Genomic DNA, 19,607 nt, shown 5'->3' with positions numbered 1-19,607 from the left:
AAAATGCTGTCATCTTTGACTGCTTCATGTCTATTTGTCACAAACATTCTATAAGTTCTGTCTCTATTGTATCTTTAATTCTCATCTCCCTTTCAGATCTTGTTGCCTCTAGCTAAGGTTAAACTATACCTCTTACCTTGAAGAGTATTTTTTAAAGATTTTATTTATTTATTAGACAGATAGAGAGCATAAGCATATGTGGGGAGAGGCACAGGGAGAGGGGGAAGCAGGCTCCCTGCTGAGCGGTGAGCCCCATATGGGACTTAATCCCAGGACCCTGGGATCATGACCTGAGGGAAAGGCAGTTGCTTAACCGACTGAGCCACCCAGGTGCCCACCTTGAAGAGCTTTCTAACTGGCTTCCCTCCTAATGGTCTCTTCTTTCACAAATCCATTCTTCACTGTTACCAATTTTTTAAAAAATATGTAGATATATATTTTGTCAAGAGTAAATGCCAGATTTTTTTTGAAATATACCTCTAAATTGACATAAGAGCCTCATCCTCTCCCAGAGAAAGGACCTACTTCCTCCTTGATAATTCATCAAGGGATTAATTCAAAACCCCTCTGTTAGATTTTAAGATCTTTCAAATCAAGATCTGTGTTGTTCATTTATTCATTTATTCTTTGATTTAAATGTGGTAAATATTTGAATGCCGTGCCTAATACAAATTCTTAGGGATATAGTGGTCCCTGCCCTAATCAGTTTTATTGTCTGTTTTCTCACCTTTAAGTTCTTCCTGCATATAGCACAAAGATGTGTTAAATTTACATAAACAGAATTTTTTGTTTTACGTTTATAACGTGCTTTTTATGGAGTTGGAGAAGAGGTACAGGCTATCCGATAATATTTCTGAAATGAAAGTTCAAATTTTCCATCTTTTCTAATCCATGTAAATAACTATTTTCTGCCATCATTTTTAAATGTTACTGGAATTTAAGTGTTACTGGAATTATATTAGTTTCCTAGTGTTTAAGCCAAATTCTGGTAAAAGACTTGTTTTGACTAAGTTTTGAGAATATCCTGGAACATCACACTTTAAAGGATTCTTTGAAATCATGTGTCGTAACTCCTTCTCATAGTCAAGGGAAAACTTAATTCTTGAAGTGTTTTATGTGATCTATATTACACACTTGAAACTACAGGAATAGATTCATTAGAAATGATTACTCCATAAAACAAATACTGTTGTCTTAAAAGCGCTATGTGAAGAGAGCTTTGTAAAATAATGATTATCCATATAACCCCGTTCCTCAGTAGCCTTGATTTTTATTGTCGAGTGAAGCTGTGCCTTCCAGAGTCACATTGTTGAAGTGAGCTTGTCTGCAGTCTGTCTTCATGACATTTCACTGTTGCTGTTACAATAATGAGCAGAGTCATCTTGTAAATTTACAAATGAATATTTCAGCAGATTTGCAGCAGAAATTGCATGTGAGCTCCTTAAGTACATTTTGAAAAAATGTATTCATAATTGGAGCTTTCCTATTTTAAATAGTTTTTGAGCTGTATCTCGGGTTTAAGTAAACCCCACTTATTAAAATAGAAGAGAGGAACAGAATATAATGGATAATCAGTTTGAAGAAAGTGTTGGTCAGTCTGAAAAGACATCTGCTGTTTAGTCATTAGATTTCAAAGTGACAAAAATTTCATGCCTAAAGAACAAAATAGAAAAAGGAAATTCTGGGGCACCTAGGTGGCTCAGTCCGTTGGGCGTCTGCCTACGGCTTGGGTCATGGTCCCGGGGTCCTGGGATTGAGCCCCGCATAGGGCTCCCCGATCAGTGGGGAGCCTGCTTCTCCCTCTTCCTCTGCCTGCTGCTCTGCCTACTTGTGCTCTCTCTCCATCTCTCTAATAAATAAATAAAATCTTTTAAAAAAAGAAAAAGAAAAAGAAAATTCTTAGAGTAACATATTGTGGTTTTTCTCTTAAGTTGAAAAAATACTGAAAAGGGTTTGTTACCAGAAGTAAATGTTTCTTAATATTTTAAAAATTAGATTATATTACAATTTCACAGTGTCTATTTTTTATTATTGCTCTTATAATTGTTGGATATATTCATTCATTAGAGAAATATTTATTGATCACCTACTGTCTGCCAGGTACCATGCTAAGTACTAAGGCAACAGTGATTACCAAAAGCTCTGCCGAAGCTTACTTTGTAGTAAGGATTAAGACTGTAAATAAGGGAATAAACATCTAGTATGCTAGGCGATGGTAAGTGCTATGAAAGAATTTCAAGAGTTGGGGGGATAGGGAACAGGGAGGGATTTAATTTATATGGAATAGTCTGTGTATATCATTTTAATAATTTAACAATGTAATGACTTTTAATATGTACTGATCTTATAAAAATAATTACTGTAAGGAGTACTTCTCATCAGAACTGGCTTAATTTTGAGCAAAACGATTTTATATTGTTTGGCAAAGGTAGATGAGACAAGAAAAAATGTTACTTAAATATATGCTGAGGGGCATCTGGGTAGCTCAGTCAGTTAAGCAACCGACTCTGGATCTCTGCTCAGGTCATGATCTCAGGGTCCTGGGATCAAGCTGTGCGATGGGCTCTGTGCTCGGTGTGGGTCTGCTTATCCTTATCCCTCTGCTCTTCCCCATGCATGCTCTCTCTCTCCCTCATAAATAAATAAAATCTTTTAAAAAATGCTAAATTTCATGAAAGCATTAATTCTTAAGCTTACTACATATTTTTCATAAAGAAAGCATGGCCCAAGAATTGAGTTAAAGCTGGGAAATAATTTTTGTAAAGCTCTTTCTAACATGGGGGCTATAATAGGCTACTGTATCAGTAGATAATTTTTGAACTTTTTGGTCAGAATGAAGAATTTTCACCAAAGTACCCATGCTTAGACAAGCTTAACCTTGGGCAAAACTATTAAACAGAGGTCTAGCTGTAAGCGATTTTGAGAAAATTCTGTCTTTGAAGACTATTTTCCAACTTCACTTGCCTAAATTCTCTCCATTTGTCAGCACTTTCCCTTACTCAATTTGACATCTAAAATTTTTGTAGCTGTATTAGTCTTTTATTATTTATTTATATATTATTATTTTTTAAGATTTTATTTATTTATTTGACAGACAGAGATCACAAGTAGGCAGGGAGGCAGGCAGAGAGAGAGGAAGCAGGCTCCCCACTGAGCAGAGAGCCCGATGCAGGGCTCGATCCCGGGACTCTGGGATCATGACCTGAGCCAAAGGCAGAGGCTTAACCCACCGAGCCACCCAGGCACCCCAGTCTTTTATTTTTTAATTATTTTATTTAAATATTCTATTTTATTATAACTGTTATTTTATCCTCTAAGTTCTAATTTGTTTTTCCTTTGATTGTATTTACTAAAAGGTGAGAGAATACACTGGCAAATTTTTCAAGAGCTGGATCTTTATTAATTCTGTCATTTTATTTCTTAGTTCTTTAGTTTCTCCTCTGATCTTTATTATTTCATGAGTCCTTTTAGAGGGCTGATTCGATTTTCATCTGGAGTAGACTACTTAATGTATGCCTTTCCTTTTAAATAATCAATGCATTTAGAAAGTTGTAAATCTTAGAACAGAAGAAGCATCCCTCCTCCTATGACTATCAAAGCCATCCACTACACCCAGGTGCCATTCCTTCCCTTTTATCAAAGTCTTCACTGTTTTTTGCTTCAATGCTTCCCTGTAGTCATCAATCTCATCTTCCAGCTGGATCATTCTCATCATTCTGGTGTGTTCCATATTTTTTAAAAAAATCAACAAATAAGTAAGCAAATCTATTGCCTTGATCCCTCACCTCTTCCATCTATAATCCCATCCAGCCTCTCTGTTCAGATTTTCTGAACAAGTTCTGATCATGTCCTTCCTTACTCCTCTCATACTCCATTAACTCTTAAACCCACCTCAGGCTGGGTTTGTCCCTACCCCTTTACTGAAACAGCTCCTATCTCATTTGGCAAAATCTTTATGTTGACAATTCCCGTGGACATTTTTCCTTGTAGGTGGTAGTCACCCTCTTATTTGACATTGTGGCCATGCCTTCAGCCATGAAACACCTTTATCCTTTGACTTGCCTGACACCAGACCTTGAGGATTTTCCTCTACTTCATTGGTTATTTCTTTCCAGTCTCCTTTGACGGCTTCTCCACCATTAGACTTCTGTTAGAGTTTTTTGGAGCTTGGATCTGAGTTCCAGGAACATTTATCCCAGCTATCTGACACCTCCACTTAGGCGTCTCAAAGGTACCTGTAACTTAATATAATGAGAAATGAGCACCAATGCAAAAACTGTAACTAATGAGGAAGTATAATAAAATGACTGGATGCAAGATAAATGTACTCAACGCTTTCATTATAGTAGAAATAACCATGGGGAAATGAAACTAGAAAAAAATTATTTACTACAGTGACAAAAAAAAGAAAGGAACAGAACTTGATAAAAAAAATTTAGTAAGAAAAGCACCAAACCTATAGTCAAAAGATTTTAAAATTTTATTGGTGAGGATGAGAGCTGAACGAACTAAACAACATATATGCTTAGATGTGAAGCCTTAATATCATAAAATGCCAGTCATTTCAATTCATATGTAGATTTAAGGCAATTCCAATTAGAATCTCAATAGGGTCGGGGCTTTTTGTTGAGGAGAGGATTGGGTAATACTACTTTAAAGTGTATACAAGGGTTAATATCTAAACTTAACTTTAAAAAGTATTTTATTTATTTTTTTTAAGATTTACTTATTTATTTTAGGTGGGGAGGGGGAGAGGGAGAGGGAAAGAGAAAATCCCAAGCAGACTCCCTGCTGAGCACAGAGCTGACATGGGGCTCAATCCGAGAACCCTGAGATCATGACCGAAGCTGAAATCAAGTCAGATGCTTAACTGACTGAGCCCCCAGGTGCTCCAGCTGTTAAAAAAGGATATATATGGAGATAGGAACCTGCTTAAACAAATATTAAACATCTTATGATAGATTATAATTAAAATACTGTACTATTGGCTTAAAAAGACAAATAGTAGAACAGTAGACAAATAGAATTGGTACCCCAAAATTGATCTCTGAATATATGAGATGCTACTTAATACCAAAAACAATACCTCAATACAGTGGGAAAAGGGTGGTTTACATTAAAATTGTATTAATAGAGGACTCCTATTAGAAATAAAAAGGGCTTCAACAAATCAAAAAGATGTAGATAACTTAATAGAAAAAAAAATAAAGAAAACTAAGCAAAGACCCTTTTACCAAGATATCCAGATGCCCAGTAAACATGAAAAGTTACCCAACAATGTTAATAACCAGAAAAATGTAAAGTAAAAAATCAAATGGGATTCCACTGCGCACCTGTATCAGCGAGACTAAAATTAAAGACTGATAGTACTGGTATTGGCTGCGTGTGGAGTACCTGGAATTCTCATACAGTTGTAGGAGTATAAATCAGTGAGAACAGCCAAAGTTGAAAATATGCATACCTTATAATCTAGCAGTTTTGTTTCATATATACATATATGTATATACATATATACACACATACATATGTACACATATATACATACGTACACAATAAGAATGCATATACATGTACATCTGATAATACAGACAAGAGCGTTCTCAGAAGCATTACTTGCAAAATTCTAAAACAAGAAACAACTGAAGTGAGCAAAAGAATATACTTTGATGGTTGTATATTTATATAGTGGAATACCATATAGCCATAAAAACCAACTGTCAGCTGCTACAGACAACAACACAGATGAATTTCCAAACACTGGTGAAAGAATCCTTTATGTAAATTTTACATAAAGAATCCTTTATGTAAATTTTACATAAAGAATCCTTTATGTAAATTTTACATAAAGAATCCTTTATGTAAAATTGAATGACGATGATGACAAGATCCTGATGAATTACCACAGGGACATCTCTCCATGAAGTGGGTCCTTACCATGCACTGTAAGACATTTGTCATCTCTGGTCATCCAGCAACTACAAGTTCATTCCTCCCCCCACCCCCTCGTGACTTCCAGAAGCCATTTTGGGGGGCAGGAGCAGAGGCTCTGCCCCCATTGAGAATCACAAGGCTAGAGGAATGGGAAGTGCCTCTCTGTGGACAGAGGTACCTATGCTGACCTTGAAGGATCAGTAAGATCTTAAACCCAGAGACCTGGGGACACAAATAGCATATAAAAGCTGGAATAACATAATGTAGACTCTATCCCAACTGATGAAGCGGCAGGTCCTTGTTGGAAAATAGAAACAAAGTTGGATAGAGTGGAGTTGGAACTGTTGATAGGAAGGAGTGTGACAGAGGTGAGCAGACAGGGAGAATGTCATTTTCCTCTTGAATGGCTCCTGCAGACCGCTGCCAAATTAATTTTCTAAAACATTGCCCTGTTCAACGGTCCACTTAATATTGCCTGTGAGTCTTTACACCTTTGCTTTATGCCCAAGGCATTTTATCTTATCATATTCATTCCAGTTTATGTCTTATTACTCCTTAAAATTAATTAGGTATGTCTGGCTGGCTGATCAGACTGTTATCCCCCCCCACAACTTTCTTTGTCAATATGCTCACTTCATGCTTTTATTAATATCTTTTTTCCTTTATAAAATATCCTCATTCTTTCTCTACAGCTTACTATTCCCAGAGACCTTCTTTCCAATTAAACGGGTACATACCACCCCACACCATCCCCATATCTGTTTCTTCTTTCTTATAGTATTTATGGTTTGTTCTACGATATTGGCCACAAAATTGTAGATGGTTTTTCATGCCTCTTTTTCTTTTTTCTCGGAGTAATTTTTATTCTTCTGAAGAGCTGTGTGGACTTAAGATCTATGCCTCCCAATATTTTCATAAGCCTCAAAGTAACCTTATTTTGGTCCATTGATGAATAGGCACTGTCTTTCAAGCAAAACAGCATTAGACATTGAACACCCTGAAAACTTCAATTCGGTATTTGTAGATCACAGTATATTAATATTGCAGCTTTATAATGTGTCTTCTACTTAAATTACCAAGTACTTTTTGTTTCAGTAACTCGATTCAGTTCTTTTTGAAAGTAGGAACCGAGATGTTACGTGACTGTGTCCCCCTCGAGGCCTCCCTAGGTGTCTGGCTCACAGTGACTACTCAGTATTTTAAATTTTGATTGATTTTTTTAAGTCGCTTTATCAATTTGCCTTAACTGTAATTATGTTCAGACCTTTGTTTTGTTTTGCTAACAATAGAGGGCACCATGAAAATACTTGTACACCCAAGAAATAATCCCGTCCCAGTCCTTGGTAGCTTTCTTGAGCCACGCTTTCCTCTTTCTAAACCGTGTCATACAAATTCAGAAATTATACTAAATCCAAGCAGCCCAATCCTAACTATAGAGCAATACTGGCTTCCAGTTATTTCTTTGAGAAAAGAGTAAGTACTGTCATATTTTGATCCTTTGTAGTTTTCAGACTTTTTCTTTCTAATCTTTGCCCAAATGAAATCTTACCCCAGATCTTACTGTATTAATTAAATACATTGCTTTCCTGAAGGAAGAAGATAGAAGCGGAGAGCAACGAACAGGAGCCCCACCTTTGTCTCCCTCCCCCTCCTCCTGCCATCTACAGAGCACAGCTCGAAAGTCACTGTAACTCATCTGACAAAAACATGCTTTAAAAAAAAATGATGATTTTGTGATATCTCCTCTGGGAATTTAGTCTGAAACCAGAAACATTTTCGTTTCCCAGTGATTTTTATGTACAAAGGAAAATGTTCTGGAATAAATTCCTGGTTTCAGCAATGGAAGAGTTAATCCACTAAGCAGCCCCAGACTGAGATATTGCCAGGGGATAGTGCTTTCTGTTTCTGTCATTTGTGGTTTAAGAAAAGAGGGTGGTGTTCTGCATTTGAAAGGACTTTAATGAATGCTGTCAGTGTTTGTGAGAGCTAATGGTCAGTATGGGAAAAGAGAGGGGGGAAAGTGGTCGAGCTGCTTCAGGATAGGTGGATGAGAGTTTGCTCTGATTGAACGGAATGTTCCACTGTGTTGCATCGCTATTCATTCTCCTTTGTTCTTTATCATCTGCTCTCTTGGTATAAAAGTTAATGCAGATATATATGTGAACGTGATTTATTGCCTTTCGATCTGTTTGTTGTGTACAGGAAGGCATAGACTTCTCTTATCTTGGTCGGATGCACAAAATCTGGGTGCAGTGCTTTCTGCCCGTTGCCTAGACGATCACTTGGTTTCTCTGAGGATGTCTGGTTCTCGTAAAGAGTTTGATGTGAAGCAGATTTTGAAAATCAGATGGAGGTGGTTTAGCCATCAAGCATCATCTCATTCTACAGTTGACAGCCAGCAGGGAGAATTTTGGAATCGAGGACAGACTGGCGCAAACGGTGGGAGAAAGTTTTTAGATCCATGTAGCCTCCAGTTGCCTTTGGCTTCAATTGGTTACCGAAGGTCCAGCCAACTGGATTTTCAGAATTCACCTTCTTGGCCAATGGCATCCACCTCTGAAGTCCCTGCGTTTGAGTTCACAGCAGAAGATTGTGGCGGTGCCCATTGGCTGGATAGACCAGAAGTGGATGATGGCACTAGTGAAGAAGAAAATGAATCTGATTCCAGTTCGTGCAGGTTGATTATTTTCTTACTGATAGAAATGGGGTGTGGGGGGCATATGCTCTATAGTGTTAATAATTCAGTATATATGTATGTGTGTGTATATATATGTAGACCTCTACATACATACCCACATATAACATCTGGGTATGCATATATGGTACTTTTGCTAGGGTTTTACTAAAATGTTCTAATATTAATTTTAATTCTATAAAATTATGAAGACAGCAAGTTGCAATCATTCTGAAATATCTTGTGTTCCATATATAGATGTGGCTCTGCCTCGAAAATAATATATAGTAGTAATTTTATGCATCATTGTGCAGTTTGCTTCATTCATTTACCTTCTGGAGTCATAGCAAAACTATAGAAGAGATGACATTTTACTTTGCCACAGATTATGGAGTCATTTTTTAATTTTAATGAAAATGAAAGGTTTTACAAGGAGATGCACATTGTAGTTGTCACTCACTTTTTTTTTTTTTTTTTTACACCACTGTACTTAAAATAGTATTTTTTCTTTCGGTTATCTCTCTTTGTCCTGTATGTTGCAGCCCTCCAGGCTAATACAGGAAATACAGTAGCATGTCTCTTTCTGAGATGACAGCTACTCATTCCCCTTACCTTCACTTCACTGAAAATTGTGCTATTTAGGGAAGTGAAGGACATTCCTTCAGAATATCTGGGAACACAGAGGGGCTAGATGTGGTCAGCTGCTGAAAGCAGGGAGAGAAGAAGGGAGAGTGAGTTTGAGGAGAGAACATAAAGAAAAAATTGGTTGATTTCTCAATGACTTTATCCATCTTCCCCCTTGGAACCCGGCTTTATCTTTGAAATGAATTTTCTTCTCAATCAGTTTAAACTACTATAGCATATTATGTAACAAGTCACAGCATGAAAATCATCTTTCTGGTTCATCTTCACACAAAGATATTTCTCAATATTTAAAGGCTATTGTTTGTCCAATTTGATGATTGGGTTCTTTTTAAAAAATTTCTTGGCAGGTTTTGATAACACTTGTAATTTGTATGTTGGTTCTTAATTATAGGCATCATAAGAGATGAAGACAAAATGAGTTCATAGATTCAAATATCTCTTACTTGGGGATATTTATTGCCTTCTCCTTTTCTAACCTTCAGAACATGGAATTCTGAACTATGGTGTTGGAATAATAATAAATATAGACCAGTCGTCTATAATCATTTGTATAACGGAGAGAGGGGCATATCTTTACATAGGTAACTAACTAGTGTATTTAATTTTAAATATTTTAGTTTGTGACTTGGCATTAAGTGACTAAGAACCACAAATAATTTTAATATGGAGATCAGTTGAGTAAGTATGGTTTCATTACTTTGTATTTTCTTTGGAGACTTGTTGCCATAGAGAATAATAATGTATACAGTAAAAGGGTCAGGGTTTATCATTTTTATGGAAATCCAAAAACTAATAATCTTCCCATTTGAAAATCAATGCAATATATCAAGACTATTATAACAAAATCAGAAAAAAAACATTCATTTATCATCATAAGTTATAAAAATCTTAACATGTACCTACTACTTGGAGAGATCAGACATATGTGAGTATAAAATCTATATACAATTATAAAGTTGGAAATGTTATACACACATTGGTTGCTATAATTTACTTCCTATGGCAAAGGTAATATGCATAGCTAATGATTATTGAAATCAAGTTAATGTATTCTTTAGTATACATATCAAAATATCATCTTAGTGGGATAATTATTATGAAAGAAAAAGACTGTCCTTTTCTTTTTTAAGCGAGAGATTGCTGTATGTGTACTTCAAGAACATAAAATTGACATTCTTACTTATAGGAGATATAAAAGTAAAACAATGATCTTTTTTAAAAAAAATCTAAATGTAGTTGTTTTAAAAATGCTAATCAAAAAGCTTGAGAAAGTAAATAATAAGATGGGAATAAATAGTTTACATCTGCAATGACCAAACTATTCTTAAAATAATATTTCAAAAATGAAATGGACTTTTAAAACGTCTCTGATTTTTAGATAGAAAAGGGAAAATGTGTCAAGGCAACTTACTATTTGCAAAGGTTTGAAATTTCTATCCTAACATCTTATTGCAAAAAAGCAAAAACAATCATTCTAGATTTAGAAATGTCATTTGTGTGTACCCTTCTACTCCTCTGTTTTTTCCTAGATTAAATATATCTGATTCTCACATCTTCCTTCAGCTGAATATTTGATCTTTGTCATTTGATCTTTTTCACATTTATTTGCCCCTAGCTTTTTTTTTTTATTTTAAAGATTTTATTTATTTATTTGACAGAGAGAGAGAGATCACAAGGAGGCAGAGAGGCAGGCAGAGAGAGAGGGGGAAGCAGGCTCCCTGCTGAGTGGAGAGCCCTATGCGGGGCTCTATCCCAGGACTCCAGGATCATGACCACAGCCGAAGGCAGAGGCTCAACCCACTGAGCCACCCAGGGACCCCTGCCCCTATTTTTTTGATTAAGTGAGCAGTCTCCTTAGGTGGTGGCCCTTCTACTGTAAACAAATCAGAAGCTGTCACTGTTAATGTCAAAAGAAGCCACACTGACATTCATCAAATTTTTGTATATGACTTGGGAACAAGTTTTTTTCTTTTTCTTACATAATATTTACAAAAGATAAAATACAGTAAACATTTGAGTATGTTATAGATTGGTATCTTAAACTATTTAAGATAACAGAAATATACCTGATATATGGAGAATTTCTTGTGTAAGCGCTCATAGTAGTTAACATAGGTAGATCTCAGAACTTAGACTGAAATTTTGAATTATTAGAAAAAAGGGAAAACAGCGGAGTGGTTTTACCTGCACAAAATCCTAGCACCCACAGTGGGTCTGCACAATTTCAGACAGAAGTTAAAGGCATCATATGTTGCTTACATGTTTGATTAGTTGCATTCTAACTGGAAGACTTGTCAGCCTCAGCCCGTGGACTTCTGCTAATTTCTCTTGCCATGCATCTAAGTGATTTTAAAGTGTTCATCAGGGGCTCCTGGGTGGCTCAGTGGGTTAAAGCCTCTGCCTTCAGCTCAGGTCATGGTCCCAGAAGCCTGGGATAGAGCCCACATCAGCCTCTCTGCTCTGCAGGGAGCCTGCTACCTCCTCTCTCTCTGTCTGCCTCTCTTCCTACTTGTGATCTCTGTCTGTCAAATAAATAAATAAAATCTTTTAAAAAAATAAAAAATTTAAAAAAAATAAAAGTGTTCATCGTGGTGCGCCTGGGTGGCTCGGTGGGTTAAAGCCTCTGCCTTCAGCTCAGGTCATGATCTCAGGGTCCTGGGATCGAGACCCACATCGGGCTCTCTGCTCAGTGGGGAGCCTGCTTCCCCCTCTCTCTCTGCCTGCCTCTCTGCCTCCTTGTGATCTCTCTCTCTCTGTCAAATGAATAAATAAAATCTTAAAAAAAAATAAATAAAAGTGTTCATTATTTGGGGGCACTTGGGTGGCTCAGTCAGTTGAGCATCCAGCTCTTGATTTCGGCTGAGGTCATGATCTCAGGGTTGGGAGATCGAGTCTCACATTGGGTTCTATAATGAGCATGAAGTCTGCTTGGGATTCTCTCTCTCTCCTCCTTCTGCCCCACCCTGCTCATGCTCTCCCTAAATAAATAAAATCTTTAATAAAAGTTTTCCTATTTTAACTTTGATCTTAGGTCTGTAGCCTAGCCAACATTTTCTTGATGGGAATCATCTAAGTTATTACCTTGATGTTGAAATACAACCCTTATTTTTCACACTGTGAGGAATTTTAGGCCCTAAGTGAGGGTTGCCAGTGTGCAGTAGTTACTAAGACCATAATTCAGGATGAATTCTTTTTTCTTAAGATTTTATTTGACAGAGACACAGCAAGAGAGGGAACACAAGCAGGGGGAGTGGGAGAGGGAGAAGCAGGCTTCCCACTGAGCAGAGAGCCTGACTTGGGGCTTGATCTCAGGACCCTGGGATCATGACCCAAGCTGCAGGAGGCAGACGCTTGACGAGTGAGGCACCCAGGTGCCCCATTCAGGATGAATTCTGATGAAGACCAGAGGAGTTTCCATTATGACCCACCATGTGACCATAGATGGTACGAACACAGTTTACATTTCACTAGACTTGCCAACTTTGAAATTTGAAATTATATAATTCTTTTTGTTTTTTTTTTTTTTATAGATTTTGTTTATTTATTTGACAGAGATCACAGGTGGGCAGAGAGGCAGGCAGAGAGAGGGGGAAGCAGGCTTCCCGCTGAGCAGAGCCCGATGTGGGGCTAGATCCCAGGACCCTGAGATTATGACCTGAGCCGAAGGCAGAGGCTTTAACCCACTGAGCCACCCAGGCGCCCATTCTTGACCTATTGAGGGAAATTTCATTATTTCAAGTTTTGTTCACAAATTTAGAGTTTAATATTTTATATGTCAGATTTGTATGTCACATTTTAGTCAATATGTGTAAAATATTACTATATAAATATTCAAAAATGGTAACAGCTAACACTAGCTGGGTGCTTAGTATCTGTTTTAAGCACTTTAGTATAAATTCATTTAGTCTACACAACAAATTTCTGAGATAGCCACTGTTCTTGTTCTAATTTTATAGATGAGCCAATGAGGAACAGAAAGGCTAAGTAATTTACTCAAGGTTAGTAAGTGAAATAACACTGCATTTTAAAAAATAAACTTTGTATTTTTACAACTGTTTTAGATTTATAGGAAAATTGAAAAATAGTATAGTGAATTCCTTTATACCCCAAACCCAGTTTCTCCTATTTTTAATATATTAGTATGATATATGTGTTACTATTAATAAAACAATATTGATACATTATTATTAACTAAAGTCCATACTTTATTCAGATTTTCTGAATTTCTGCCTAATATACTTTTTCTTTTTTTCTTAATTTTTTAAAAGATTTTATTAATTTATTTGACAGAGACACAGCAAGAGAGGGAACAGAAGTAGGGGGATTGAGAGAGGGAGAAGCAGGCTTCCCACCGAATAGGAAGCCTGATGCGGGCTCAATCCCAGGACCCTGGGATCATGACCTGAGCTGAAGGCAGACGCTTAAGGACTGAGCCACCCAGGCGCCCCTAATGCCCTTTCTCTGTGGTAGGATCCCGTCCAGAACACCATGTTACATTTAGTTATCATGTCTCCTCAGGCTCATCTGGGTTGTGACAGTTTCTCAGACTTTCCGTGTTTGTGATGACCTTGGCAGTTCCGGGAGTAGGGTCAGATGTTTTGTAGAATGTCTTACTCAGCTGAGATTCATCTAATGTTTTTCTCATGATTAGGCTGGGGTTAAGACCACAAAGGTAAAGCGCATTTTCATCACATCGTATCAAGGCTCTGTACTATCAACCTGAATTATCGCAGCCGATACTGACCTTGATCACTTGGAAGTAGCCGCATTTTGAGCCCAAACAATTAAGATGTAGATTTCGTGCTCACAGCCCAGTCTGCGTGTGACTATTTCAGCTGTCCGTGACTCTTTCATCACCAAGTTCAACTTGGGTTAACCTAATAGTTAATGATTCATTCTAACCACTTTTACCTTCTCTCCTCAGCTGATTTTCTTAGCCTGGTTCTTCAAAATGCCAACCCTGGCCAGTTTACAGGTATAGCCTCTTAACAGGGCCACAGTGCTTCACCCACAGTCATCTGACCTTTGTTAATCGGTTCCTTGTTCCTTTGTTTCAACTACAGATGTGGACACTATTCTTTGACTCCTCTTGAAGGCACTGAGGTCCTCCTCTTCTCCCAACGAGGAGTTATCTTCGCCTTTTCTCAAGTCCTACCTCCTTTCTCTTGCCCCTCGTTACGCTGTCTCTACCTCTCCTGGTTTGAACCAGTGTATTAATTCTGGTGCAGTCTGAAATTAAATCCTCAACATTTCCACAAATGCTGTTTTCAGAGATGGCAGAGAAGTTCAACTGTACCGTACTTGCGTCTGGGGAGGATCTATTTTGTCCTCCCTGACATGTATATGCCCAAGTCAGAGCATGAATTCCTTTGACATAAACAATGGAACTTCTTCCCACATGACAGTTTGTGCACGCACGTGCAGGTGTGTGTGTGAAAGTGTGTGCACATGTGAGTGTTAAGTTTTCTGTACAGAGTTCAAGGAGCTCATGAACCCTCTGTCTGCTGTACCATTCTGCTTTCTGGGCTTTAAGCAAATGAAATTGACTGGCTGATTGAAACAGAATAGTCATGTATGGGAATCCTGTTAGTTCTCAGAACTGCCAGGAAAGCTGCAAGATCAGCCTAGGACAAAGGATAGGCACTTGAGTTGCACAGCTGGCCTTTACAGCTCCAGATTTGCAAGGCAGATGAACCTGCCTTTATCCATTTACTGCTTCTATTTCATTTTCATCCATTTGGAACTAGAATGTGAGGCTTTTATTTTTAATATTAGATATATTAGGCATGAAAACAATCAACACACACACCCCCTATGTGCACATAGCCATAGAATTTGGTCATTTAACTTTAGGGAGCCGATCAGTAAGGAGTAGGCTAAGATGATATAGTAAGAGATTCCGAAATACAGTGGCTCGAATAAAATAGAAGTTTATTTCTCTGTCTCCTAACAGATGGAACGTGGCTCAGGGCAGATAGGTAGAGCTGCTTCTCAAGTTCACTCAGTGACCCAGATTTCTTCCATACTGTTTCTCCATCCTGTAGGGTATTATCTCTTTTTTTATGTTCAAAGCCAGCTTACTCATCTCCCCCTCTGCATTCTAGCCCATGGGAGGGACCCGCAAAAGAAAGGGAGGACATTAAGCCAACAACACAAGTTGCATGTATCATTTCTGCTGATAACACCATTCTGTTGTTGCAGACGGAGACAGATGGCCACAACTAGTTGGAAGGGAGGCTTCAAACTGTTATCTTCTCTGAGTATAGCCATGTGTCCAGCAAAACTCCTTACTGCCGTAGAAGGAAAGAATGATTTAGGAGTTAAAATCAACAGGTGCAAAGGTGAAGACAGCTGAACAGAATTCTTCAGATCGAATTTTTTAATTAGCTTTTTTCCCACATTATGTAATATTTTTACCATAGAGACATTGGAAAACAGAGATAAGTAAAAAGAGAAATATAAAAAATCACTAATTATGCTCCCACCCCAAAATAACAGCCAATAACAATTTGGGGAAGTGCCCTTTCAGTATATTTTCTATACATGTGTAAGAAAATATGTATTTTGAGAGTAAAAATATGAACCTTCCTGTAGATATTATTTTGTAAACCACCTTTTTTTAAAAAATATTTTATTTATTTCTTAGAGAGAGAGAGAGACAGTGAGAGAGGAAACTCAAGCCAGGGGAAAGGGAGGAGAAGCAGGCTTCCCGCTGAGGAGGGAGTCCGATGTGGGGCTCCATCCCAGGACCCTGGGATCATGACCCGAGCTGAAGGCAGATGTTTAATGACTGAGCCACCCTGGCATCCTGTAAACCACTTTTTTCCCTAATATAAATACTAAAATCAAGTCTTGTTTTGTCACAAAAGACAGGAGCCGAACTCAAACTGACTTAAGCAAAAACTAGAATTTTTTTGGTTTGTATAAATAAATAAAATGCCCTAGGATAGAACTTAGCTCTATCCATGGCTGAAACCAGATACTCAAACAACACCAGAAATTGATCATTCTCCCTATCTAGATTCTGTTTTCCTTTGTGATGGCATTTTCTCGGGCAGGTTCTCAGTGTGGTAGCAAAAGCCACTTAGGTTTACTTTTTATCAGCTTAGCAACCCCAATGGAAAGAGAGTGACTCTTCCAGGGGTGCCAGCCCACATCTTGAAATTGACTCTGACTGGCCTTGTTTGCATCATGGGTTCACTCAAACCAATCAGAATTGCCCAGAGATAGGATAACTTTTATGAGCTTGTTCATTTTTGCCCGGGGGGGAAGATTCATCTCTGCCCACACCATGTGGACTGAGCTGGGGACTGTGTGGTTTCCCAAAGAGTAGAAATGGGTCTGGATAGGCAAAAACAGTGTCCACTAAAACAGTTTTCCATGTCATTAACTGTTCTATCTTTTTAGATGACTGAGTCACCCAACCTTCCCCCCACCCCCCATGCACAGAAAAACCTTCTATTTAACCAATGTTCTTTTTCCTTTTGGAATTTAGATTATTTCCAATATTTTCCTGTTAGAAACAATCTGCAATGTGGTAAGGTCTATATACCACAGATGATTGTTCCCTTTGGATAAAGTCCCAAGGATGTGCGCATTTTTAGGGTGTTTGATTTGTATTCTTAAAGTCACTTTAGGAACATTACTAGTATTTTAATTCTCAGCACCATTGTATGAAAGTGTCCGCTGGCCCTTCCCATTCATACTGACAATTATTTAATAAAATTTGATTCTTATAAACATTTAATTGTCTTCACTGTAGATATTCTGATCAAGGTGCCAGGAAAAAAGCCTTTGAATTCTGAAATCAAAAATCTATGTCTTGAGAAGGGAGGAGGTGAAGGTATTCTCTTTCCTTTCTTCTTGTCATTTCTCCTTATATACCTGACTTGTCCCCTGCTTTAAAGGAGACACTCCAAATCTTCTTCCTCACCCACTTAATTCCAAGGCGCATTTCAGATCTCACCTGCTACTTGTTACCTTTCCAAACAATATTTCGTATTGATCTTCCCCTTCTCTGTATTCCAATAGCAATTATTCTCCAGTTGCGGATGTACACAGTGATCAGCTGGAGAGATGGTAAAAATAGAGTTCTATTTACGTTTTCTCTTATGCTTTTTTATTGCGAGGTAGTTGGCACACCATGTTAGTTTCAGGTATACAACTGCGATCATTTACATACATTATGAAGTAATCACCATGATAAATCTTGCTACCATCTGTCACCGAACAAAGTTGTTACCATATTATTGACTATATTCCTTTATCTTATCGTTTCAAGCTCTATTTTTTCCTATGTTTTAGAATATAAATAATAACTGTACAATGGTGTCTGTATATCCTTTATAAATTAGTAAATATCCATGCATTTGGGCACATGCTTAAAAAGATACCGGAAAGGATATGTATAAAAAAGATTTAGAGACTGCTAGCCTATACCGAGCAATTTGCATTCTTATTTTACATTTGTGGTTTTGAATATTTGTAGAGGATGCCAAAAGATTCATGATCCAGTAACTTGCACTTTTGCAAAAGCATGAATTCTGAAGGCCAGAAGCACTGAGGCAGGTAGCTGGGAATAAATCACTTACCGAGGGAGCCAGCCATGCAGACCAGTTAGCCTTTCAACGCAGCTTTGTTTTTGCCGCAAATCTACATATAGTGTAATTCTTAGGAAGTGATTTTTAGAACTTATTTTGAAAAATCACTCCATGAAGAAAGCCTAATGCAAATTCTGATGACAAAAGGGAAGAATCCAAGTGGTTTTTACCACTTAGTGGTACCAGTGGTCCTGGAACGTATTTTGTACGTGCATTTGCGAGTGTGCACATGTGTGAAGACTGAGGAATTGCAAGGGCGGGGCAGTGTTGCTATTTAATTTTTTTTTTTCCAGTTCATGAAACTTGACTCTTTACATTCCTTCCTAGAAGGATCCTCTCTTCCTTTGCGTCCCCCGGTTTCTAACAACTGGGGCAGTCTTGCATATTAGGAGTTATTCTGTAAATAGTTGATGACTTGATTCTGTTTGATACTTGCCTCTTTTCTATGTTTAGGCATTTTTCTGACTTACAAGTTCATTACCTACTGCCGAGGAACAGTGGGCTAAAAATTAAATGTTTCTTTGTAGCCCAGAAATAGCCAGCCATGCATAGTTCTCTACAGTGAACATCTGTTATGAATGGTTTTAATGATTTACCATCCTAGTTACATCATATAAATAAAATGAAGCAGAGATGTTATAGTTCCTCTGTTATCATGTAAAAGATCGAGTAGGATCTCTGGGAAATATATATTAAATGTTCTGTAAATGGCCTGTTCCCAAATATCTCTGTTACGGGTTTTGAGTCTACCAAGTTTACTAAAGACCATTTTAATTAGGAAATAAGAGATTTAGTTATAAATTGATAATGCTGGGAATTGTTTTTTTAAAAGACAGCCGACCAGCCATCCAAACAACACTATATAAAGACAAGGCCTTTCCATTTGCCATTTAAACCAGAGGTTCTATTAACAGTAGCTTACCTTGATTCTGTACTTCTTCTATGCTAGGGCTATCCATTCATCATTTCATTTAATGGTCTCCCATGAGGGATCCTTTAAAGAAAATACTGTGTATTACTTATTCCTGTTTTGCTATTGAAAAAGTTAATAGAACTTTTTGCACTGACGGAAATGTCCTATATCTACACCATTCTTTTTTTTTTTTTTTAAGTTTTTTTATTTTAAGATTTTATTTATTTATTTGACGGAGAGAGATACAGTGAGAGTAGGAACACGAGCAGGAGGAGTGGGAGAGGGAAAGCAGGCTTCCCACCAAGCAGGGAGCCCAATGGGGGACTCTGTCCCAGGACCCTGGGATCGTGATCTGAGCCGAAGGCAGATGCTTAATGACTGAGCCACCCAGGTGCCCCTGCACCATTCATTTTGGCAGCCATTATCCCCCTGAAGTTACTGACTTTTTGAAATACGACCATTCTAACTAAAGAACCGAATTTTTCATTTAATCGTAATTAAACCAGAATAGTACCATGAGGCTAGTGCTATTGTATTGGATAGCACAGCTCTAGAATTTTCCTAAAATGGTCTTGATCACTACACTGTACCTCTCCAATTCGACTCTCCAAACCAAAGTACATAATAGGAAAAGAAATAATTAGAAAATATTAACATTGTAAAGGAGTCATAGTATTAAAAGCATTCCGATTAGCCAGGGATAGAGATGTGATCTCTGTCCCATGGAAACCGAAAAGATTCTTGCTCTCTTACACCCAGCAAAGGGGCAGCCACACAGCAAGAGACATTTGTCTAGAATTTTTTTTTTTAAAGATTTTATTTATTTATTTGACAGAGATCACAA

The 19,607-nt window shown here is 37.6% G+C and overlaps 1 protein-coding gene across 4 annotated transcripts in view; it reads left to right on the top strand.

Moving 5' to 3' along the window:
• Window positions 1–19,607, top strand: part of KLHL5 (kelch like family member 5) — a 90,748-nt gene that overhangs the window by 11,572 nt on the left and 59,569 nt on the right. The window contains exons 2-3 of one of the 4 annotated variants that reach the window (XM_032853272.1): window positions 8,134–8,608; window positions 9,733–9,831. In XM_032853272.1, coding sequence (XP_032709163.1) covers window positions 8,229–8,608; window positions 9,733–9,831 — 479 coding nt within the window. In that variant the 5' untranslated portion in view covers window positions 8,134–8,228. Of the gene's footprint in view, window positions 1–7,680; window positions 8,609–9,732; window positions 9,832–19,607 lie in introns of those variants that run through there. The other 3 variants (XM_032853264.1, XM_032853281.1, XM_032853291.1) reach the window with 3 other exon arrangements.

The sequence above is a fragment of the Lontra canadensis genome, unplaced genomic scaffold, assembly GCF_010015895.1.
Source record: "Lontra canadensis isolate GAN:19392208 unplaced genomic scaffold, GSC_riverotter_1.0 scaffold1, whole genome shotgun sequence".
Taxonomy (NCBI): domain Eukaryota; kingdom Metazoa; phylum Chordata; class Mammalia; order Carnivora; family Mustelidae; genus Lontra; species Lontra canadensis.
This window is presented reverse-complemented; position numbering and strand designations above follow the sequence as displayed.